The 26,149-nt window shown below is 41.6% G+C and overlaps 1 protein-coding gene across 1 annotated transcript in view; it reads left to right on the top strand.

Annotated features, from left to right (window-relative positions):
• Positions 1 to 18,845, top strand: part of LOC132768130 (stimulated by retinoic acid gene 6 protein-like) — a 39,789-nt gene extending 20,944 nt beyond the window's left edge. Inside the window, exons 7-18 of the mRNA XM_060763763.2 lie at positions 3,288 to 3,413; positions 3,806 to 3,876; positions 6,512 to 6,623; positions 9,290 to 9,452; positions 9,767 to 9,842; positions 10,542 to 10,623; positions 12,358 to 12,406; positions 12,496 to 12,613; positions 13,089 to 13,208; positions 15,049 to 15,212; positions 16,894 to 17,037; positions 17,752 to 18,845. Of these exons, the coding sequence (XP_060619746.2) occupies positions 3,288 to 3,413; positions 3,806 to 3,876; positions 6,512 to 6,623; positions 9,290 to 9,452; positions 9,767 to 9,842; positions 10,542 to 10,623; positions 12,358 to 12,406; positions 12,496 to 12,613; positions 13,089 to 13,208; positions 15,049 to 15,212; positions 16,894 to 17,037; positions 17,752 to 17,870 (1,344 nt within the window). The 3' untranslated portion in view covers positions 17,871 to 18,845. The remainder of the gene's footprint in view (positions 1 to 3,287; positions 3,414 to 3,805; positions 3,877 to 6,511; positions 6,624 to 9,289; positions 9,453 to 9,766; positions 9,843 to 10,541; positions 10,624 to 12,357; positions 12,407 to 12,495; positions 12,614 to 13,088; positions 13,209 to 15,048; positions 15,213 to 16,893; positions 17,038 to 17,751) is intronic.
• The last annotated feature ends 7,304 nt before the right edge of the window (positions 18,846 to 26,149 follow it).

Consider the following 26,149-nt stretch of genomic DNA (forward strand, 5'->3'; position numbering starts at 1 on the left):
CCAAAATCGCAAGAAACGGGAAAACCTACTACACAGAAGAAGAGATATTAAACCAATTCAAAGAATTCTATGAGGAATTATATCAGAAAGACAAAATCAGACCGGAAGACATAGCAGAATACCTGGCAAAGCACAAATTGGAAAAAATTAACGATGAGCAAAGAGAACTCCTCAACACACCAATAGCAGAATCGGAAATCAGGAAAGCAATAAATGATCTACCAAATAACAAAGCACCAGGTCCTGATGGATTCACTGCAAAATACTACAAGATATTCCAGGATGACCTGAGCCCGCACTTAAAAGTAATATTCAACAACATCTTATCCGAGGCCAGAATGCCCGATTCCTGGCAGGAAGCAACCATCACACTCATCCAAAAAGACTCAACAGAGACTGAAAACATGAAAAACTACCGACCTATATCGCTGTTGAACACAGATTATAAGATTTTTACCAGTATAATTGCAAGTAGAGTGAAAAAACTCCTCAGTAACATCATCAATGAAGATCAAATGGGATTTCTCCCATCGAGACACATGCACGAAAACCTAAGAATGATTTTGGACATAATAGAGTATTACGCAAGTAATCCACAGAAAGAGCTAGGCCTGTTGTTTCTAGATGCCGAGAAAGCCTTCGATCGGGTCAGTTGGGATTTTATGTTGCAACTAATCAGAGAAAAAGATATGGGCTTTCAATTTATAAACGTGATAAAAACAATATATTCAAAACAAAGAGCAAATGTCAGGGTCAACGGACAGGAAACAGAAAACATCAATATTGAAAGGGGAACGAGGCAGGGATGCCCATTATCACCCCTGCTATTCGTTTTGACATTGGAAATCTTGCTGGAGGATATAAGAGCAGACAATGATCTGAAAGGAACTAGAATCAGAAAGGATGAATTCAAAGTTAAAGCTTACGCGGATGACATTGTCTGTATTATGGAAAAACCCCTCGACGCGATTTCAAATTGGATTCACAAAATAGACAACTATGGGAAGGTCTCAGGACTAAAGATAAACAAATTAAAAACCAAAATTATGACCAAAAATATGACTCCAACAAAAAAGGAAAAATTACAAAACATATCGCAATTCGAGATCGTCAGCAAGATAAAATATCTAGGAATCTACCTCACAACAAACAACGCACAGCTAGTGAAGAACAATTATGAGGCTACACGGAGAGACATTACCAAAAAGATAGAAAGCTGGAAGCAACTAAATCTGAGTTTATTGGGCAGAATAGCCATTATAAAGATGAGCTTACTCCCTAAAATGACCTTTCTGTTTAGAATGATTCCGATATTAAGAACCAACCATTGTTTTACACAATGGAAGAAAGACATACTAAGATTTGTATGGAATGGCAAAAAAGCTAGGATTAAATATAATTCGCTGACAGATGCAAAAGAAAGAGGAGGGCTAAACCTACCAAATTTACAACTATACTATCATGCCAGCGTGCTGACCTGGGTGAAGGAGTGGGCCACCATTTCGAAAACAAGGATGCTCAATCTAGAAGGCTTTGACTTGAGGCGAGGCTGGCATGCCTATTTATGGCATGACAAAGCAAAAATTGAAAAAAGCTTTACCAATCACTTTGTCAGAGCAGCCCTCCTCAAAGTCTGGGACAAATATAAGAGAAATTTTTACTGCAAAACACCTTTATGGCTATCACCCATCGAAGCCAATCATAAGAGAGAGTTCCCAAGCAGCCGCTGGCACACCTACAAAACCCTGATAGAAAAGAAGGATAACCAGTGGAGACTAAAATCCATCGAATCGCTCAGGAGGATCGACGAAAATCTGTCATGGTTCCACTATCACCAAGTGGCAAACGCATTCAAGGAGGACAAGAAAGCGGATTTTGCATCGACAGGCAACTTCTGGGATTCAGTCATGGTGAAGGAGAAAAAACTTATAAAAATGATATATAGCAAACTATTAGAATGGGACACGGAAAAGGACCTAGTTAAAGAATGCATGATTGCTTGGGCTAAAGATTTTGAACACACCATCCTGCTCCAAGAATGGGAAGACATCTGGAGGAAAAAGATCAGATACGCCAGCTCAGCCGCAATAACAGAAAATTGGTACAAGATGGCTTACAGGTGGCACCTTACTCCACAAAAAATATCGAGGTTCCATAAAGGAATTAACAGCAATTGCTGGAAATGTGGCTCCCAACTAGGTACATACCTGCACACCTGGTGGCAGTGCAAGAAAGTGAAGAGATTCTGGGCTGAGATCCACAAACAGATCCAACTAATAATTCAAACAAAATTCGATCTAAAACCTGAATATTACTTACTTCACTTAATAGACTTCGACCTTGATACTAATAAAGATAGAATTCTCTACCATCTGACAGCAGCAGCAAGAACAGTACTTGCGAGCAAGTGGAAACAAAAAGAGCTGCCTACGACAGAAGACTGGCTATTAAAAGCCAGAGACCTAATGGAGATGGACTCCCTCGCCAATTTACTACATGACAAAAATAAGAAAAGAAGGACGGACTGGGAACCGATGAGGTCATACCTAAAAGAAAAGAAAAATATCCTACAAGAATACGGATCATAGGGTAGTGGAAACAAAACAACAAGGGAAGAAGTAAAGAAACTACAAACTGAGGAACATCTTCCGCCAACTATTTTGGAAGTCAAGCTTTTTTTTTAAGCAGTCGCACTCCCTTTACTCCCCATTCTACTCCCCCTGGGATCCTCCCTACCCCCAATCCCTGGTGATCTCCCACCCACACACCCTACCACCCCCTCCCCTCGTTTCCCCTCCCCTCCCCATCCTAAATCCCTATACCCGCTACCCCTCCGTACCTCACTGTATGTATTAATTGAAAACGCCAATAAAAATATATTTAAAAAAAAAAAACAAAACCCAAATGATACATCATGTTTGCACTCTGCATATAAAGAATTAATAAGACTTTTTAAATCACCATTTTTGTAAACCCCATTAATTTAATGCTATGGCTGAGTCTAAGGCTGGAATTCTGTTAATTAGTCCCAACTACAGTATATCCATTTTGTTCACTGGTGAATCAACACATATGTCTATTTCATTGACTCAGTAGATCTACTCGAGTTGGAACTATCAGTAAGATCAGACCTAACAACTGCATTTACTTGTACCTTGCACTCTTGCGAGAAAGCAATGGTGTGCTGAAGCCTGGGAAAAAAATAATACAGAGTCTGCCTCAGGTTTAGAAATGACCAGCAATTGTACATGTTGGAAACCTACTAAATCCATTTTTTATCTACACAGATGGTGGGAGTCTATGAAAATATCATTTTTTACTGGCCTTCTTTGCTCTGCCTGGTATTTCTGCTAGGGAGATTTGTCCTTACGTTTGTGAAAATTTCATGGTTCCAATTCCAGACTAATCAAACTGTGAGTATTTTTGCTGGTAATATATTTGCTTTGTTCCATGTGTTAAAAATTGCCTACCTGTCATGCACCCATTTCACATGACAGAAGACAGCTGCAACATTCTAACTTGCCATTATAGCAAGTTCTTTGCTTGTGATTTTGACTTTTATGTGTTTCTTGGAACTAGACGTTGGATCGACTCTTGTACTATTCTTTGTGCTATGCATAAGTTGACTTCGTGTAGGTCTCTTTTAGCACATATGTATGCACATATTTATTAAATATAGAGGAAATCTATGGAAGATATCAAGGCATGATCTCCTAAACTCTGCATCATTCACAGATTTTTCAATTTGCCAACTCAAAACTGGGATCGTTGGAACAATCAGAAACTCTTTCTTTCTCTCTTACAGGGGGAAACATCTTTCCTGGAAGTGCATCAGGCTCAGTATGTCCAGCAACTGATGAGGAAGCCTCCAAAGCAGTGAGGATGGTTTTGTGCTCATTTTTCTGTTTTCTGTGTTGTGCTCATTTTTCCTTTTTGAAATTGGAACTCAAAAATCATAGAATCATAGTATCCTAGAGTTGGAAGAGACCTCATGGGCCATCCAGTCCAACCCCCTGCCAAGAAGCAGGAATATTGCATTCAAAGCACCCTTGACAGATGGTCATCCAGCCTCTGTTTAAAAGCTTCCAAAGAAGGAGCCTCCACCACACTCCAGGGCAGAGAGTTCCACTGCAGAACGGCTCTCACAGTCAGGAAGTTCTTTCTCATGTTCAGATGGAATCTTCTTTCTTGTAGTTTGAAGCCATTGTTTCGTGTCCTAGTCTCCAGGGAAGCAGAAAACAAGCTTGCTCCTCCCTGTGACTTCCTCTCACATATTTATACATGGCTATCATATCTCCTCTCCACTTTCTCATGCCCAGCTCCTTAAGCCGCTCCTCATAGGACTTGTTCTCCAGACCCTTGATCACTTTAGTCACCCTCCTCTGGACACATTCCAGCTTATCCACTGTGTGTCATATATTCCAACTATTCCTAAATACTCAGAACATTTCTTATTTTCATTTGTCTCTGGGCAGTTCTACACATAACATGGGCCATTTTTGGCATCCAAAATGATGATTCCGGCCCACACTGCAACCTGACAGAGCCACCCTGAGCCACTTCAACAGTTGGAGAGCATCCTTAGTTATGCCAAAGCCAGTTTGGGCCAGGGGGCCAACTGCCACACTCTTTCCCTTCTTGTTGCTTAACTACAGTGATGACAGGGCAATACACGTGTGGCTTGGCAGTCACCTTTCCTCCTTCTGAGCCATCTGACTGGCAACAGAGCTTGGGAGGAGCAAGTAGGGATAATAATAATAATAATAATAATAATAATAATAATAATAAACTTTATTTATATTCCGCTCTATCTCCCTGAGGGGACTTAGATTGGAATACATTCAATCTATTGTACAGTTAATAACAAAGACAGACAGTTCACAGACAGAGGCAAAGGCTTCCCTCTTTACATCTCCAGAATCTGGGGGCTATGCTCAACTCTGGCCATGGGGAGGTGTTTTTGTTCCATTTTCCATGCCAAGGAGTCTGTTGTCTGTGGACGCCTAACTGATCAGATTGCCAGCATGTCTGCATGGGCACCTTTTACCGCCTTGCCAAAGCAATACCTATTGATCTACTCACATTATTGTTTCAGAACTGCTAAGTAGGCAGAAGCTAGTACTAACAGCGGGAGCTCACCCCAACTCATGGCTTTGAACTGCCAACCTTTTGGTTGGCAAGTTTTTCTGCAGCTGGCAGTTTAACCTGCTGTGCTACCATGGCCCCTATTGAGCCCTTCTCCCGTCCCCCAGGCTCCTTCGCCAATCGCATGGCACAGAAAGAGAAAGGGAAATTTTTTGAGAGGCATGTTGCTGCTGTAGCTAACACTGACAGGGAGGGAGGTAGCAGGAGGGGACAAATGTCTCTTGTCCCCTGAATCTGGAAAGCTTGGGATAGCTAGCAGGACACCCACAGCTGTTCCACATTGGAGCCTGCTGTTAGTGTCTGCATTGCCAAAACTCAAGGAAGAGCCCAAATCCTAGTGCAGACTTTGGGCTTTACTCTGAGCTATTTTTACCTGGGATGCAGCCACACTAAGCCACATTCCTGGTCTTAATCTGGATCAGTCCATGTGCATTTCGTAACTGCCCACAGGATGATCCAACCCTAAACTGACCTAATAAATGGTTCAGTGTAGATGTGTCCTCTGTCTGAATGAATAAAGCTGCCCACAGAAGACATATTGACCTGAACCCTATTGATTACTTCCAGCTAGTGTCAATTTGTTGACTCAGCTGTTGAATGATGAGTTGACTCACAGGTAAACCGCACTGATCCAAGACATCTACTCCTGTTGAAATTGCACTGTGTAACAAATGTGTTGTCAAAGGCTTTCATGGCCGGAATCACTGGCTAGCTGTGAGTTTTTTGGGCTGTATGGCCGTGTTCCAGAAGCATTCTCTCCTGATGTTTCTCCTGCATCTATGGCAGTTGAACCTCTGAGGATGCCTGTCATAGATGAAGGTGAAATGTCAGGAGACAATGCTACTGGAACATAGTCATACAGCCCCCCAAAAACTCACAGCAATCCAACTATGTAACAAAATTTGAAAACAAAAATCTGTTCCTGGCGTAAAACTGTTATTTTCTGTTTAATTTACTTACCTTGAAAGTAGTTCTTACCTTGAAAGTACTCCAGAAACTTTATTTTTGTGGCTGCTGTCTTTAACCTTTCATATGCCATTTTAACCTTTTGGTATAACTTCAAAAGACAAAGTTTTTGCAGTTTCATAAACTTTTCCCATGTTTTAAAGATAAAAACAATTAGGAAATGTCATTTATAACCAGGAACAACAATAATTTTACATAGTGTGATAGGATGCAGGGCAATGTTCACAATGGAGAGAAGGCATCTGCTGATGACAGCTATATTGGGGTCTATAGTGCAATATCAGAAAGAGAAAAAGATGCTGTCTACCAAACATTTCCTGACCACAGATCACACTTTCTTTCTTAATTCCATTGAGACCCATCTCCTTAGTATACTTCATGCATTGTTTGTTCTTGACAGGCAGCCTGAGAAATCCTGGATCCAGCGAAAGATTTACAAATGGGACCCTTGTTTTCAGTTTCCCAGCAGAATGATTTGCATGGCTCTGCTGGCCATCATATGCCTCTACATGGTAAGCTGAGAGCTTGCATATTATTTCGTTTCTTTCTTTTCTTTGTGGAGAAAGTTTTTTCAGGGTGATGCTTTTGTCTGCACTGTATGTTCAAGAAGTTTTAGGAGAAAAAGATATGTCACTGCTAATACATTTTTTGAAATGTGTGAGTAGCATATATGTGGAGATGCACAGTCAACTTTGCGGGGGGTGGGGGGGTGGACAAGACTTCAGTGGAGAGGAAAAGTATATGTAGTGGTAGGGAGGGTGGGCCTGGCTGCACACATGCATTCCCTTGCACATTTGCTATCTTCTTCATGTGAGGGGGAGGGAATGAAATGGGAGAGCATGAAGAGGACAGCAGTGGGATGATGGCAAGAGCAGTGGGAATGGGCTATGGGGGCTCTGGCCCTCCTTGCACTTCCCAATGCCATCCCCATTCCCCTGTCCATTTGAGTGAGAATATGTAGAAATGCTCATGCACGCCTTCCCATCATTTTTCTTCCCAGTAACTAAAGATTTGATTACTTACTAATCCTGACTTTATACAGCTCAAGATGGACAGTGGTGTTATGGTGGACTCTATTAAAATGGTGTTTAGTAGCAACAATAATCCAATCTGTGAAATTAAAATTTACAAGTGTGGAGAGATGGGACAGCGATTCCCAGTTGTATCTGCCTATGTCATCAAGAAAGAAACCAGAAAGCTCGTCTAGTGCAGGGCTTTTAAAACTTTTTCCACTCACAACACCTTTTCCCCAAGGAATATTTACATGACCCTAGGTATATAGGTATGAAATAGGTATTTAAAAAAACCAAACATGTTCTGATAACAAATCAGCATTTGCAAGGCTTGCTTGATTTTTCTTTTTATGTAGTACAGCTTAATCCCCCAGTGGTGCAGTGGGTTAAACCCTTGTGCTGGCAAGACTGAAAGGTTGGAGGTTTGAATACGGGGGGAGCGTGGATGTCAGCTTCAGCTCCCCATGTGAGGACATAAGAGAAACCTCCCACAAGGATAATAAAATGTCAAAACTTCTGGGCGTCCCCTGAGCAATGTCCTTGCAGATGGCCAATTCTCTCACACCAGAAGCAACTTGAAGTTTCTCAAGTTGCTCCTGACATGAAAATTAAAAAAAAAAGGTTGAAGCATTTTCTAGAGTCCCCTGTAAACAGTGTTGTTGCTATATAGAGTCATGTAAATGTCTATAAAACCACTAGGTGGCATTCTGAAACCTTTTACTATTGCCAAATTTTTCATGACCACAACATTAAGCTAAGACAACCCCCTTTGGGGTTGGGATCCATAGTTTAAGAAGCAATGGTATTAGCCATTGTGTATGTCTCTTCTGCAAGATGATTACTGCAGGCTGTGGGTGCATCTACACCAGACATGGGCAAACCCAGGCTCATGTGCCAGACATGGCCCTTTGGGCTCTTGGCTCCACCCCCCATCTGCTCTGCCCCTCCTTTCAGTATGCGGACGCAATGGCCAGTCACATTCCCAGGCTGAGAGGAGGACCAAGTCAGAGACACACCGCTGCCAAGCACTCTCTGGAGAGTGCTCAGCAGTGGCGTGTTTGTCTCCCTTCTCTGGACCTGGGAAGACAGACTGCTGCCTTCCCATGGCCCAGAGGAACCAGGGAGACAAAAATTCTAATGCCATTTGACAGACCTGCTCCTTCCCTTTCCCAGCCCTGGCCCCAGCCCCATCTTTCCAACCCTGGCTGTGCCCTCTTTTGGCCCTGACCCAACCCCACTGCCCCTCCCCCATTTCTGGCCCCACCTGCACTCCCTCTTGGCCCAGCCCTTGCGACCGGGCCCACAAGACGGCCCCAGGGCAAAAAAGTTTGCCCATGCTTGATCCACATTGTAGAATTAATGCAGTTTGATACCCCTTTAACTTGATTCTGTGGAATCATGGGAGTTGTCATCTGGAGAGGTGCAAGCAGTATTTCACAGAGAAAGCTAAAGGCTTTGTAAAACTACGACTTCCATGTTTGCGTAGCACTGAGCCATGGAAGTTTATATGGTTCAAACTGCATTAGTTCTACAGTGCAGATGTACCCTAAGTGAAGAGAAGAAGTATTAAAGTATTAAAATACCAGCTCTCAGCTCACTAATATGTACAGATAATTCCACCAACTAAAGAGCTGACTGATGGCTGAGCATTGCTCATTGCCTTTTTCAAAGTTAAGAGACTCTTGGAGTCACATAGAATAGAAGCTCAAAGTAATATATTTTCTACGGGCCCTTCCGCACAGCCCTATATCCCAGAATATCAAGGCAGAAAATCCCACAATATCTGTTTTGAACTGGGTTATCTGAGCCCACACTCCAATCATGTGGGATTTTCTGCCTTGATATTCTGGGATATAGGGCTGTGTGGAAGGGCCCTACATCAGCAAAGCTGGCATTTGGTTTGAATGGTAAAAAAAAAAGTCAGTGCATAGGTGTTGTCTAGTTTTCTAAGGCTGCTGGAGTACTCACTGTAGTGCAGGCCTTTTTGGATACTGAAAGGCTTCTTTCTCCGGTGGATGTTGGGTAGATAATTATAGTCATTTGCATAGCAAATTAAAACATTGCCAAAATCAGTCACTCATGGCTGGATTCGCAGCATGAAATATTTGAGTGGATAAACTCTCAGCAAGCTAATTAAGGAGCTTTTTAATCTACTTTTCCTCCAGTTTGTTGTGGTGGAACGTTATGCTTACGTGCGTGTTTCTCATGTGCTGGAAACCTTGGAGCTGGATTTTGAGGCACTTGCTGCTTCCAGCAACACATCCAGGAATGCATCAGAAGCAGTTGCAAGTATCCAGCGTTTGAAAGAATTTCTTGCCAACATAGAAGGTAACACTTTGCAGGGATCCTAGTTCTAAAACCAGCTTTTGATATATATGGATATTAATCACAAAAAAGCCAAAAAATATATATGCATACATAACTGTCCCTTATATGCCTGGCTCTTCTTTTTTGGGGTACTGGGTAAGTTGATACTCCCTTCCTCCCTGTGCAGTATAGTCTCAAAGCCACCTCGCATGGCTGTTCTATATTTCATATTTACTTTATCCTGAAGGGATGTTGGATTGAGAACATTGTCATTTTGATACATGGGATAGATTTAATTTAATACAGGCTAAAGACTATGGTTCTTTGTCCCACAGGTGTTTGGATTTTCACCACCTTCACTGCCTCTCTCACATGCATCACCTACGTGTTCCACATTTTAGCCTGCTACAGGTATGCATGTTCTCAGTCCTGACTTTGTGATGTTTGGTATTTCTGCTGGGGCTTAGGCATGGGGACAGAGACTCCACAGGGTTGTTGTAGGTTTTTTCGGGCTATATGGCCATGTTCTAGAGGTATTTTCTCTTGACGTTTCACCTGCATCTATGGTAAGCATCCTCAGAGGTAGTCACCTCACTACCTCTGAGGATGCTTGCCATAGATGCAGGCGAAACGTCAGGAGAAAATGCCTCTAGAACATGGCCATATAGCCCGAAAAAACCTACAACAACCCAGTGATTCCGGCCATGAAAACCTTCGACAATACATAGAAAGTCCACATTTCTGGCTGATCTGAGGGCAGTTTACAACTAGACTTCCTCCAGTCACATGTGTATCTGTGACCCCACTGATCATTTAATGCAGTTCGAAGCTGGCTTCAAACTGTAGCGACCGAACAACAAACTCCCACATAAATGTGTAAAAGAAAGCCCTCAATGTGCTCCAGTGCTCTGTGGTTTGTGTAATCACCATCGAGGCTACAAACCAATTCCAACATTTCCTATGGAATCGTCTGCCCAGCGAAACCACTTTCTTCAATACCAGTTTGAAATTGCATTAAATGTTTGGTATAGATGGGGCCTTTGTTTCTGCAGCTACAAGACTGGAAAAACGTTGACTCAATTTTCACAGCATGATAATGCATTTTCCTAGGAAACACATGAAGCGACTGTGGGCAGGGCAGAAGGAATTCCTTCCGCTGGTGTTCAGCAAACTTTCATCTACTCAAAGTGTGGTGAGTCCTCAGTCTCTTTGGTCCTTAAATCTGTCCTCTGTAAGAAAACCTTGAATCAAACTCATCATAACTGCTACTCCCTGACTCCTATTATCAGTCATTTCTGGGCATCTCTTAATTATTGCTATGCCTAAGATAGACTGAAAAGGGCCGCGGCAGCACAATAGGTTAAACCACTAGCTACAGAAAATCTTGCTGACTATAAGATTAGCAGTTTGAAACCACGAGTTGAGGTGAGCTCCCACTTTTAACCTTAGCCCTTGCCAACCTGGCAGTTCGAAAACATGTAATGTGAGTAGATCAATAGGTACCGCCTCGGCAGGAAGGCAAAATGCACTCATGCAGCCATGCCAGAAACATGAACAGGAGGGCCTATGGATAATAACCTCCTCAGCATGGAAAAATGGAACAAGAGCACCTCCCCATGAGCGCTGTCTCCAGATGCCGGAGATGGAAGGGAAACCTTTGCCTTTGTTGTGTATTGCGTGTCATTGTTGTTCTCTGTATAAAAAGCATTGAATGTTTGCCTATATATGTGTGTACTGTAACCCACTCTTGAGTCCCTCTGGGGAGATAAAGCGGAATATAAATAAAGTGTATTATTATTATTATTATTATTATTATTTGAAAAATATTATTATTATTATTGTAATCCACTCTGAGTCCCTCCGGGGAGATAAAGCAGAATATAAATAAAGTGTATTATTATTATTATAATTATTATTATTATTGTTATTTGAAAAATATTATTATTGTTGTAATCCACTCTGAGTCCCTTCAGGGAGATAAAGCAGAATATAAATAAAGTATATTATTATTATTATTATTATTATTATTATTATTATTATTATTATTAGAAAAATATTATTATTATTATTATATATAATAGATTGAAAAGTGGGTGGTAGGGATAAGACAGAGAGAAAGTGCATCTGTTAGTGCAGTTTGACACGATTTTAAATGCTATGGCTGTGGAATCACACGTTGCTGGACTCCAATATCTATTTGTTTGCTGGCTATGGTTGATGGAGACTGAAAGTTATGGCTGATAAGGACTAGAGTTCCAAAATCACTGAATAGCCACAGATTTTCTACCTTTGCTGTATAGGCAAAGGATAGCAGGGAAGTACATTGTGGCAAATATGATTAGATATTATCTATTATTAACAACCATAACACATGCTATGACAACAACATAGAAAGATCCATCAAATTTTCTGATCATCAAGTATCAGGGATGTTGAGAGGCTGCCTTTCTTTGCAATTGTATTTCCAAAATGCAGAGCTTTATTTTTCCTTAAGGGAATCAAACATATCTATTCCCTTTTACTTCAGAAAATAAAGAGGTGACATTGAGAATTTGGCTGGTGTGTGGACCAAGCTTGCTTTCTAATATTAGTGAGTATGGTCACTGAAAACAATAATGATTGCTTGACTTCATGCTGGACAGCAAGGTCTTGTCATATTTTCCTATCGCACTGGGATGTGATGAAAGCGAGATGGAAGATGGATGTTTGGATTTTATATACACGTATGTCAAATATCAGTCTCTTAGTAATTGTGTAGCATTGTTAGTAATGACTTCAGTTGGAAAAAAAAGAATTTGGTCCAAGAAATAATTTCCATTAAAGATGCAGGTCAGGCTGTAAATATACTCTTCTTATCCATTACACAGATGGGAAACGATCATATATAAATGTCTCTCCATTTTTCATTTTGTTGAAACATTAACAGGCATCAATAGCAAGATATTCTGGCTGGCAAATTGCATACATTCTATGGGGTACGTGGAGCTCTATACTGTAAACAAGCATTCATTTTGGGGGTTGCCCTCTTATTTCCTTTCTAATTGGTTGTGTGTTTTCCCCACAGGATACCTGATCATCCACATAGTGCAGTGTCTTTTGGGGCTGGTGTTCATGTACATTTTCGTTTTGCCCATCATGAATGGCGAAGGGATAAACATGTTGAAAAGTGTGGGAATGGTGATGTAAGTACCTTCAATTGTAGTTGAACTAGTAGAGTGGCCGGGAGGATGTGCTGTGAAGCAGTAATTTGTTCAACGCAAATTTACTTGGAGGCTGCAGGCAAACCAGTGTCTTATAGTCTATAATTGGTGATATGCTTCTAGTGCAGTGGTACTAAATTTGTGGGTCTCCAGATGTTTTGGGCTCCAATTCCCAGAAATCCTAACAGCTGGTAAACTGGCTGGGATTTCTGAGAGTTGTAGAACCACTGTTATACTGCTCCAGAAAGCTTTATTATGAGATGATGCCACTATTTTTGGAGTACAGTGAAATTATTCATATACTGCTTCTGGATCACATTCATATCATGATTTTGTCTTGAGCCTGTATATATCTAAATCCTTTTTGGCTCAAGACAAGACTTTGTCTCCCGCTCCCTTTATTTTTGTTAATTGAATCTTTTAAAAGTCTAACCTCCTGCTGCTTTTTCTATCTCAGTCTCACAATTGGCATTTTCGTGGGGTTCATGCTGATGCAGATTGGGACTGCTGGCATATTCTTCCTTCAGCCAAAGATTTTACTGGATGACAAGGAAAAGCCTTTGGCTCTTGATAACAGGTCAGTCCCAGAGAATTGTGATACCAACTTTTATTTTTCCCTAAGGGATCCGCATTTTTGTCAGCTTGCATTAACAAACAAACAAACAAAAGTGTTTCCAACCCTGTATGCATGTGTGTATGTATAGTTCTAATGTTTAAGGTGGAAGAGTCATACTTCTAAAAATGTGGACAATTCCTACTAGGAGGAACATATATACTGAAGTAACCTAACAAAAAGATGGAAGAACAACAAAAAGCGGAAGCTGTGCAGACAGGAAGGGTTGCTGTCTCAGCTGTGGTATTGAATAGCCAGAACATTGGCATCAACCCTGACTCTAAGCGGATGCCTATCTTGCTATGTGATGAGAGGGACTTCCAGTGTTTTTCTCTGAATGTGCCAGGGACCAGTGCCATATTTGTGGCCACTGACTCCTACATCTTTGCAGCTCTTACGTAGACGAGTAGGTGAGTATCTAGAATCCTAGAGTTGGAAGAGAACCAGGAAAACCGCATTCAAAGCACCCCCAACAGATGGTCACCCAGCCTCTGTTTAAAAGCCTCCAAAGAAGGAGCCTCCACCACACTCTAGGGCAGCGAGTTCCACCGCTAAACAGTTCTCACAGTTAGGAAGTTCTGTCTAATGATCAGGTGGAATCTCTTTTCCTGTAGTTTGAACCCATTGTTCCACGTCCAGTCTCCAGGGCAGCAGGAAACAAGCTTGCTCCCTCCTTCCTATGACTTTCCCTCACATGACTTTGTTGGCTCATGTTTAACTTCTTGTTTATGAGGACCCCAAGATCTTTTTCACATATACTGCTGTCGAGTCAGGCGTCCCCCATGGACCACCACTTTGAATAAACCTGATCTAAGCAGCTCTGTACATCATAACTCTGGACTTGTTCAGATGTATAATTGAACCCACTTAAGATTCCACCACACAAATGACTCTTGAAATCCAGCTTTCTGGAACAATAGTTTGTGTGTGCATATGTATATGTATGTGTGTATAGTGTACACAGGGGGAGAGAGAGAGAGAGAGTATATATGTGTGTGTGTGTGTGTACACACACACACACACACACATATATATACTCTCTCTCTCTCACACACACACATATATATATCGTCTTGCCTCTTATATATGTCTTGCTGAGAAAGATAAAGATATTTTTGGTGCTTGCATGCCTTTGGAGAAAATATGGTCTTACTTATTTTCCTGGTTGGTTTCTTGCAGTTTTTTGTTTTGTTTTTTCAATGAGTAATTGCAATACAGTAGCTATTGGGGGGAGCAATGTTGAGACATGAAAACTGAAAGTTCCCCATCTCATTTGTTCGTACACACATGTATGTGTGTATCTCTTCTTGAATAGTTTTCAAAGAGACAGCCATGTAAGTCTGCATCAGCATGAAAAGGAATATTGGAGGAGGGAAGAAATAAGGGAGCAGCCCTTTAATGTTGTTTTATTTCATCATGAGTTTTTGTGGATTTCAATCTACTTCTTCAGATGTACTAATCAATTACAATATTACATCCAGAGGTATATTTGCAAAATTGCATAGCCTTGATGATGGCATTGGAGTGCAACAGAGATACAAATTGTGACTCTCCCAGTGAGTTTAGAGTGTGGCTCATTTTATTTTACTCTGGATTAATGAAGATCACTCACAATACTCAAAACCTGGTTGGGCTAAATAATATGAATCTATGCAAACATGGCTAAAGGGGCACTCTTTTGTTCTCCCAAACTGACATTTGATGTACATATGAAAACTGCAACACTGGGACTTGTCTCTTGCGTACAGATGCTAAGATCTCCTGTGATATTTGACCGATTGTTTGTTTGTTTTATTGTTTTCAGGAAAATGTTCCACAATTTCAACTACTTTCTGTTCTTCTACAACGTGATGCTGGGTCTGAGTATGTGCCTCTTCCGGCTGCTGTGTAGTGTCATGGTGGGAGCCTGGCTCATTGCACGGATAGACAGGACAATCATGCCCAAAGGCTACGAAGCAGCTGACATGGGTAAGGGCATGGGGTCCTCAGGGTGTAGGATTCCCAATTATTCCAGACTTTAAAAGGAAGCAAATATGCAAACAGGCAGACCCACAATCAAACAAAAAGAACAAGCTGTGGCTGCACACTTCCATCTGTTTTGTAAATAAGAACAGTGAAAAAAACAACTAACAGAATAATGAATGAGGGCCTGTTCTGATGTTAAAATGTTGCTATTGGAGGCAAATAACTAGATGTCTTCTCCCTGCCCTGTTCCATTTCCACAAGCCAACAAAGGTCTTGTCTATATTGCCCACAAATCCTGTACTCACCTCAAATGGATCACTGGCTGTCCCTGACACTCAGTGGCTTACAGTGAGTATTGTGGGTTTTGTTGTTATTGTTACTACTTTAAACCAACTTTGCTCTACATTTGGCAAAGTTTAGCAGTACTCTGAAGTTCCCCGCTGCTTCTTCCAATGGCAAGAAGCAGCAGTGATGGCAAAAGGGAGGACATGCTGAAGATTGCTCTGATGGCAGATTTACACTGGAGTTATCTGCCCAATGTAGGTGCTGAGCAGATTATGACACATAATCTGACACCTAATGATGGTAGATGGACAGAATACTCCCTTCATACTTTGCCTAATAGAGCATTTCTCAACCTGGCGGTCAGGACTCTTGGGGGAGTTGCGAGGGGGTTTCAGAGGGGTTGCCAAAGACTATCAGAAAACATATATTTCTGATGATAAGAACCCCTTTGGCAGAGAAGGCTGAAGATCTGTCCACCTGTCCTTATCTTCCTTTTTGGAAACAGAGGGTGAATCCTCCTACCTAAAGTCCTTCTCCTGCTGTGATTGTAGGTGAACTATAAATCCCAAGAACTACAACTTCCAAATATCAAGCTCTATTTTCCTCAAACTCCACCAGTGTTCATATTTGGGCATATTGAGTATTTGTTTGAGTCCACCGTGCTCTCTGGATGTTGGTGAACTACAACTTCAAAAGTCAAGGTCAATGCCCACCAAACTCTTCCAGTAATTTCTGTTGGTCATGGGAGTTCTGTGTGCCAAGTTTAGTTCAATTCCATCATTGGTGGAGTTCAGAATGCTCTTTGATTGTAGGTTAACTATAAATCCCAGCAACTACAACTCCCAAATGACAAAATCAATCCCCCCTCCCAACCCCACCAGTATTCAAATTTGGATGTATCGGTTATTTGTGCCAAATTTGGTCCAGTGAATAAAAATACATCCTGCATATCAGATTACGATTCAAAACAATAGCAAAATTACAGTTATGAAGTAGCAATGAAAATAATTAGATGGTTGAGGGTCACCACAACATGAAGAACTGTATTAAGGGGTCGCAGCATTAGGAAGGTTAAGAAACACTGGCCTAATAGGTAGGTTTGCTATGGTGCGGGTGAGTCAGAAGGACACAATCACATGGAGGGGAAACAATCACACGGAGTTGGAGTTCCTGCCTTGCATGAAGATCCAGAGCTGTTCAGGTTTTGTTTCTTGCTGTTAGAACTAGTTTAGGGGGCAAGGAGGCCTCTTTTGCACTGTTTGCAGGTCAAAACAGTGTTTGGATGTCAAAACATTGCTATAGGCTGGGGGAGGATTTGTAAGTCAAGACATACTTATGTTGGGACATTCTTATGTAAAGGTTCTACTGTATAACAATGAGAACAATTATTTCACTGCAGGATTCAGGACGTGGATTGGGATGCTTTTTATGGACAATTATCACACAAACCCTACTCTTATCTGCTTTTGTCATGTCATGATGAAAACCAGAGAGAGGCAGCAACAGACTGGCACCTTGTATAGCCACTTCAGTAATGCAACAGGTAGATTTTGACTGTGTAAACATTTGTCTGGGATTATGTACTTACCTGGTCTCTCTGTGTATGCCTTCAAGTTGCCTATCAACTCATGCCAACTCCATGATTTTCATAGGGTTTTCTTAGACAAGGAATCATCAGAGGTGCCTTTGTTGGTTCCTGCCTCTGAAATATAGCCTACACCACCTGGTATTGGCAGTCTTCATCCAAGTATTAATCAAAGTTGACCCTTACCATCCAAGGTCAGAGAGGATCTGGTACCTCTGAGTATGATTTTTTTTATCCCTAGTGCTATTCTGTAGCAAATATTACAAATAAAAGCTTGACATTTACCAATAAGGCTTAAATGTTTTAGGAAATGTCAGTAGGAAATGTCAGAATATTCTGTCATTTACTGGTAAACCTTTAGAGTTCGAGCAGTGCCTTTGCTAAATGATCAAATTTCATCCTGTGCTGTATTTCGTGTTCTGCACAAAATGTTGACATTTGTGGAGAAATGTTCCATCTTTCAAATGCACACAGTGGTTGATAGATAAATAGATAGATGATAATGGTGCCAAGAGTGCTTGGCTCATACCGCAGCTGGAGTCAAGAGTTTATTGCATTTTAATAGTCAGTTGTCTGTTCTACCTGTTGGCCGTGCCATCGAGGGAACAGATCTGGAGTACAATGTCATAGAACCCATTGGAAATTAACCCTTTCTTTCTTCCATTCCTTTAGATTTTAAAGTATCGAATAAAGCCAGAACAAGATGGCTGCTCTTCTATACGCTTGTTAAAAACCCCAGCCTCTCAGCACTCAGGAAGCCAAAATGTGCCACTGAATCCTTTGCTTGCTAATGTCAACAGATGCGCGGCAATCCAAATAAAAATCCTGGAGGTTGTATTGTAGTGTCCACCATATGCACCTTTCTAACATTGAGTCAGACCATTGATCTGTCACATAAAGCTGCTCAGATTGGAGGTGGATCTGTTCTCCTCTTGTTCATAGATACCCTTTTAAATTAGAGTTGGAATCACATGACTGTTCAGATATTGTTGAGTTGCAGCTTCCAGCACTCCTCAACACTGGCTGTAGCTTGGCATCGAAGAATCATATATACTTACAATTTAAAAACATCCCGATTCCAGGAATTTGTCTTGAACAAAACCCACAGGCCTTTCAGAGAAGAATCCAATACTACTTCTCTTGAGCTTTTTTTCATTCCACTGTATAATTATAAGAGCCTGGGAACATTGTGTTGTTTCTATTATTAAACAATCCAGAGCCACAAATCATTGCATCTCTATGATAGATATATTTAGAGACTTACCAAAGGATACTGATGTACTTTCTAATAATATCTACACTTCACAAAATGAACCAGAGAATGACTCCAGATGCCACTGGGCTGCGTATAATACCTTGGGTGGAGTGGTTGTTGTCATTTTGTCTTTGCATTTCTTTGGTGCATTTCCATTTTTTTATTTGTAGGAATCTAATGAAGCACATTTCCAAGTGATTCTAAGCCAAACTCTTGGACTATAGCAGAAAATATCTTTTGGATTCTTCTGCAGGAAAAAAAGAAAGAAGGAAGGAAAGAAAGAAAGAAAGAAAGAAAGAAAGAAAGGGAAGAGAAGAGTATCATCTGTGTGTTGTCGAAGGCTTTTATGGCTGGAATCCCTGGGTTGCTGTGAGTTTTCTGGGCTGTATGGCATTCTTTCCTGAGCTTCTGGAACATGGCCATACAGCCTGGAAAACCCATAACAACCCAGTGTCATCTGTGTTATCAAAAGTGACATGATGTCATTATAAATGATGGTCCTGTCATAAAATGTATAATTTTTTTGTTGTGTCAGGAGCGACTTGAGAAACTGCACATTGCTTCTGGTGTGAGAGAATTGGCCGTCTGCAAGGACGTTGCCCAGGGGACGCCCGGACGATTTGGTGTTTTTATCATCCTTATGGGAGGCTTCTCTCATGTCCTCGCATGAGGAGCTGGAGCTGATAGAGGAAGCTCATCCGCCTCTCCCCGGATTCGAACCTGCGACCTGTCGGTCTTCAGTCCTGCCAGCACAGGGGTTTAACTCACTGCACCACTGGGGACTCCCTAAAATGTATAATAATGTCATCACTATTATTTTGGTGTACTTAAACAAACCAGGTGACCGTATACATCTGAAGATCACCTCATGTGACAAACCTGAAGTGTCCAGAATCATGAACAATGTTAAAGTGTGCAAATAAAGACCAGTAGTTTTAAGTAAGATAGAAAACAGAAATATATTACAGGCAGACCCCAAGTTACGAACAAAATAGGTTCCGTAGATTTGTTCTTAGGGGCTGCAGTGGTGCAATGGGTGAAACCGCAGCGCTGCTGAACTTGCTGACTGAAAGGTCAGCAGTTCAAATCCATGGGACAGGGTGAGCTCCCCCTATTAGCCCCAGCTTCTGCCTACCTACCAGCTTGATAACATGCAAATATGAGTAGATCAATAGGTACTACTCTGGTGGGAAGGCAACGGCACTCCATGCAGTCATGCCGGCCACATGACCTTGGAGGCGTTTACGGACAACAATGGCTCTTCAGCTTAGAAATGGAGATGAGCACCACACCCCAGAGTTGGACATGACTAGACTTAATGTCAAGGGGAAACCTTTATCTTTACCTTTTAGATTTATTCTTAAGTTGAATTTGTATATAAATCAGTACAGGTATATTTTTACAGTGTAACTCTAGCCAAATATATATATCTTGGATAGCATAAACACCCCTGTGGTGTTTGTTTGTTTTCTGTGCCCCTGTTGAGAAGACTTCATCTCGCTTTCTGTGATCATTAGATTTTGAAAGAACTGGCTTGTGAAAATAAGGATTGATGATAAAACCTCAGTGGAGACCCCCTTTCTCCATGCAGGGGCGGCTCAACCATTACACAAAGTAAGCATTTACAGTATAGTTGATTTTGCCCAGGGGCGCTCTTGAGGTTCTCTTGGGGGAAAATAGAGCTTGACATATGCGAGTTGTAGTTACTGGGATGTATAATTCACCTACAATCAAAGAGCATTCGGAACTTCACCAATGATGGAATTGAACCAAATATGGCACACAGAACTCCCATGATGAACAGAAAATATATATCAATGATTGGTTGGGGGGGGGGGGCACCAAAATACTGTTTGCTTACCGTTGAAAATTACCTAGGGCCGCCTCTGTCTCATGATAACTCTTTCAGGAATGAATTTCCCTTCCGAGGGATAGATTTTTCTCACTTCGTGTTGTCTCATTCTCCATTCTTAACTATAAGTCATTTGTAAGTTGGATGTTTGTAACTCAGGGACTACCTGTACTTTAAAAATGCATTGACATAAGCTAATGTTTGCCTCCCAAGGTCAGATACCTACTTCATTTTGATTTCCTGAGTATATCTTTTGCAGTTTAAACAAGGGAGGTTACCTATGTCATATCCTTTAACATTTCCCAAGTGAAAATCAGGATGTGTGTAGCCAACCTTGGAGTGAGGTCAAGATGACAAAAGTTATGAATGAGGAAGAATACACAAGGTGGGAGAGGCTGCAGCAGTTTGCTGTTTCATAAACCTGCAGGCAAAGGCCAGAATCTTCTCCCTCCTCTGGAGTGCATGCCTGTGAACCTTTTTTTTTTTTTTTTTGCACTTTGAACTTAATTTCTTGCAATTGAAACAAACTGGGGACAAAGGGAAGAATGCAGACAAAGGACTGAGGAACTGGGACAACTTGAGAAGTGGAACAATTTACCTTTGTATACCAGAGAAAAAGAAGGAAACAACAACACTTACTTAGGCGATCCCTTGTAGTCTGAGGATGATGGTCCTCCAAGTGTAGTGTCCTGCCGGTGGGTCCGTAGGTGACTGTGGAGCCCTATTCTTGATCTGCATCTTCTCCCACAGTGAGGGCATCAGTTTCCAGGTGGAAGGTGATCCCAGTCGGGGTTGGCTTGACGCGCCTTCCTCTTGGCACATTTCTCTCTTTTGCCCTCCATTCATGCCTCTTCAAATTCTGCAGCACTGCTGGTTACAGCTGATCTCCAACTGGAGCACTCAAGGGCCAGGGCTTCCCAGTTCTCAGTGTTTATGCCACAATTTTTAAGGTTGGCTTTGAGCCTATCTTTAAATCTCTTCCTGCCCATCAACATTCCGTTTTCCATACTTGAGTTCGGAGTAGAGCAACTGCTTTGGGAGATGGTGGTCGGGCATCTGGACAATGTGGCCGGTCCAGCGGAGTTGCTAGTGGAGGACCATCACTTCAATACTGGTGGTCTTTGCTTCTTCCAGCATGCTGACATTTGTCTGCTTGTCTTCCCAAGAGATTTGCAGGATTTTCTGGAGGCAGTGCTGATGGAATCATTCCAGGAGTTGTAGACTGTCCACGTCTTGCAGGCATATAGCATGGTTGGGAGGACAATAGCTTTATAAACAAGCACCTTGGTATCCCTATGGATGTCCCAGTCCTCAAACACTCTCTGCTTCATTCAGAAAAATGCTGCACTCGCGGTGTTGAATGTCAGTGTCAATGTTGACTTTTGTGGAGAGATGGCTGCCAAGGTAGTGGAAATGGTCAACATTTTCTAATGTTATGCCATTAAGTTGTATTTCTGGCATTGGAGAGGGATTGGCTGGTGACTGCTCAAAGAGTACTTTGGTTTTCTTGATGTTTAATGACAACAACAACAACAACAACAAATGCCTCCCATTTCAAAAGGCAAACAAGATTAGATTTTTCCCAAAAAATGTATCTGACTTTTCAGTTGTGAACAATGTTCCAATGTACAATCTGGGATTTGGCGTCATTCTGAGTATTTGGAATAACTTCTTGTTAAAGTTTTAGAGCAGGCCTGCACAATCTGTGGCCCTCCAGGTGTTTTGGACTTCATCTCCCAGAATTCCTATCCATTGGACAAGTTGGCTAGGGTTTCTGGGAGTTGGAGCCCCAAACACCTGGGGAGCCATAGGTTGTACAGGCCTGCTCTAGAGCAATGGCTCCCAACCTTTGGTCATAGAATTGGAAGAGACCACATGGACCATTTAGTCCAACACCTTTCTGCTTTGCAGGAAAAGCACAACCAAAGCACTCTTGGTAGTTGGCCATCCAGTCTCTGTTTAAATGCCTCTAAAGAAGGAGCTTCCACTACACTCCGAAGGAAAGAGTTCCACTGCTGAATAGCTCTTACAGTCAGGAAGTTCTTCCCAATGCTCAAATGGAAGTGGTCCTCCAGGAGTTTTGAACTTCCTGAAGCCCTAGACAGCAGGGACCTCATCACACTAGAGAATGAATCTACTTTAAATCCAGTTGCTGCTTCCTGTAGAATTCTGGGGTTTGTACTTTAGGGAGGAGCTTTTGTAGTTTAGTTTGTAGTTTAGGGAGGAGCTAAACTACAAATCCCAGAATTCTGCAAGAGGCAGAAACTGGGTTTAAAGTGGATCCCTTCTCTAGTGAGATGAAGTAGTTAGTCAGGAATTCTTGGAGGTAAAGCCCAAAACATTTGGAGGACCAAAGTTTGGGAGCAGCTGCTTTAGGATGTGCTGAATCATGTCCAGATGTTGCTGGAATATGGTTCTCTCCTTATCCCTGTTAGCTGAGATGTCAGTCATTTCACCTAAGCTTGCTCTGCAAAACCTGTAGCCAACATGACTCACAAGGCTGTAATTTTAAAAGGTCAAGCTGCCATAAAGCAAGCAGGTATATTGCTGTAATAAATGTGAGGCTACATGTCCATTACTGACAGAACAACTTTCCCCTCCTTCTTTAAACACATTACCCTTGACTTAGGAATGTTCCTCCCTTCTGTTTAGCCATATATGATAGATAGCTTCCAACATGAGAAAACCTTTTTTAACAATTCTCAATATTTTCCCTACTGTCGTGGCCTAAGGAGATTTGGGGAGTTGTTGTCCCAAAGGTGGCTTTCCCAAGTTCCAGGTTATGTCAATAAAGGTCTAATATTCTCTGTGTTCTTAACATGTAAGTAAGTCCTAGTAGGACTGACTTCTAAGTATTTGCACCAATCACTATGTGAAGGTTTGTTGCAGCTATCTAAAAAAGTGTTTCCGTCTCTCCTTCTTGATTTTTAAACTTTCTTTGTTTCTTTATGATTTTGTTGTTGTATCATCACACATGCTTGCCACTTAGGCAAGACGTTACAACTTCAAACAAAACTGCTACCCAGTTGTGTTTTTGATTGCTACTTAAGGTCTACACTATTGTGTTGCTGTGAGTTTTCCAGGCTGCATGGCCGTGTTCCAGAAGCATTCTCTTCTGACGTTTTGCCCATATCTATGGCAGGCATACTCAAAGGTTGTGACTACACTATGTTTGGATTTCTAAAAAATATATTTTTGAAAGCACAGTCAGGGTTTTCTTTATCCAGTAACAACACATTTTTGAGGAGCAGGAAAAGCTCTAATGGTCCATTTGGAATTTCCCCCATATGAAACCCTCTCCCTATCCTAAAACCTTGTACATGTAGAATTATATGGGTCAATATGGATACTGAATCCTGTAAGGAGCAGTGCAGTGGGTTAAACCGCTGAGCTGCTAAACTTGTTGACCGAAAGGTGACAGGATTGAATCCAGGGAGTGGCATGACTTCCACTTTGAACCCCAGCTTCTGTCAATATGGCAGTTTGAAAACATGCAAATGTGAGTAGATCAATAGGTACCACTCCGGTGGGAAGGTAACGACGCACCATGCAGTCATGCTGGCCACATGACCTTTGGGGTGTCTATGGACAATGCTAGCTATTTGGCTTAGAAATGGAGATGGGCATCACCCCCCCCCCCAGAGTCAGACACGATTGGACTTAACGTTACCTTTACCTAAAGTAGATTTGAATGTGTACTCTCTTCAGCTATTTGTTGTTGGACTCCATTCCTCATTACCCCTAACCAATGGGTGAGATGATTGAAGTTATAGTTCAGCTCTGGAGAACTGTAGGTTCCTTACATCTGTTATGTGTGGTGGGCAAGAGCTGATATGAATGATCCTGTGAGATGAAAAGCATCTCTTATTCCCCACCCCCAGGTCTTATTTCAAGTTGGCTTTGTCATGAACACTTCATATACTTCCCTAGGGTTCATCTATACTGTAAAATTAAAGCAGTTTGGCATCACTTTAACTTCCATGGCTCAAAGCTATGGGATTACGAAAGTTGTTGTTTTACAAGTTATTAAGCTTTCACTATCAAATCGTGGTACCTCACCAAACTACAACTCCCACAATTCCTTAGCTTTGAGCCATGGTAGTTAAAGTGGTGTCAAACTACATTCATTATCTACAGTATAGGGCGATGCACCCTAAGAAACAGCTTAATGAACTTTATGACATAGAGATACTATGCATTGGAAGGAGGCTAGGAATCAGTGAGCTTCTCTTGTTGTAAAACTCAAACAGACCACTTGGGGACAGTAATGGCCCATTCTTCTCTTCACGCTGCATCTGGTTTTGATTTTTGCTACACAGCTCTTCAAAAAATTGCCTTTGAGAATGAATCTCTATGAACACCCATCTTCTCCCTCCTTCCCTTTCCAGTTCACAAAAGTAAGACACTGCAAGCAATTGCCATAATTATCATTGTGCATTATTCATAGCAGCTGCAGAGAAAGGGCAGACCAAGGCTACCCAAAGTTTTGCTGTTTTTATACATTTTTGTTTGCCAATCCAACTCAACGAAGTAACATTGGGGTGGTATTATTCCATTCATAATAGCAGACGCCTACAATGATGGGTTGTTGTAGGTTTTCCGGGCTATATGGCCATGTTCTAGAGGCATTTTCTCCTGATGTTTCGCCTGCATCTATGGCAAGCATCCTCAGAGGTAGTGAGGTCTGTTGGAAGTAGGAAAATGGGTCTTTCCACAGATATATAAACCCATTTTCCTAGTTCCAACAGACCTCACTACCTCTGAGGATGCTTGCCATAGATGCAGGTGAAACGTCAGGAGAAAATGCCTCTAGAACATGGCCATATAGCCTGGAAAACCTACAACAACCCAGTGATTCCAGCCATGAAAGCCTTCGACAATACAGCCTACAATGATGGCGGTAAGTGGGAAAGGGAAGGGAAGTTTCTATTTTTATTCTAATCCATATACAGTTTGCGTTGGGAGCTTTTAAAGCTTCCTCTTAACAAGAACGTGGAGTAATGGGTTGACATTACAGGAAAGGAGATTCCACTTGAACATTAGGAAGAACTTTCTGACCCTAACAGCTGTTCATCAGCGGATGATAAGCCTACAGAAGGCCGGGCTTTAGCACAGAGGGTTAAACTGCCAGCTGCAGAAAATCTTGCCAATCAAAAGGTTAACAGTTCAAACCTGGGTTGGGGTGAGCTCCCAACCGTCAGCCCAGCTTCTGTTCACCTAGCAGTTCAAAAACAGTAATGTGAGTAGATAAATAGGTACCGCTTTGGCGGAAAGGTAATAAGAAGGAACCCATGCAGACATGTTTGCTATTCAATCGGGAGAGCATCTAAAGACAACAAAGCTCCTCGGTATGGAAGATGAAGCAACAAGACCCCCCCTTGTTGCTTCATCTTCCAGATATGAGTACAGCCTCCAGATGCCAGATATGGAAAAAAGATGGGAAGCCTTTACCTTTGTTTATGTAATGTCTGTCTTTGTTAATTGTATAACAGCATTGAATGTTTACAGTATATGTGTACTGTAATCTGACCTGAGTTCCCTTGGGGAGATAGGGTGGAATATAAATATAAGCATATTATTATTCTAAAGTAAGCAGCTTAAGTAATCACTAATTTGTCCCACGGATGTTTCTCAAAAATTAGAAAGAGTGGATTCAACTCCGGAAACCAGAACAGGTCTGTCAAGAAGTTGGCAACAGTATACACCACAAAGTGAACTAGCATTAAGAAATCTGTTGGATAACCAGGTTTAAACTGCCCTGAGTCACCTGCGGGCTGAGAGAAGCAGTATATAAATACAGCAAATAAATAAATAAATAAATATTTTTGAGCTGAAAAGTGGAAACTTTGAAAAGTGTCTTTAATAGTGCCAACACGGTGCAGTGGTTTAAGCATGGGACAATGATGCTGGAGAACAGGGTTTGATTCCCAACTCAGTCATGGAAACCCATTGTGTGAACTTTG

The sequence above is a fragment of the Anolis sagrei genome, chromosome 2 (assembly GCF_037176765.1).
Source record: "Anolis sagrei isolate rAnoSag1 chromosome 2, rAnoSag1.mat, whole genome shotgun sequence".
NCBI classification, from domain to species: Eukaryota; Metazoa; Chordata; class Lepidosauria; order Squamata; family Dactyloidae; genus Anolis; species Anolis sagrei.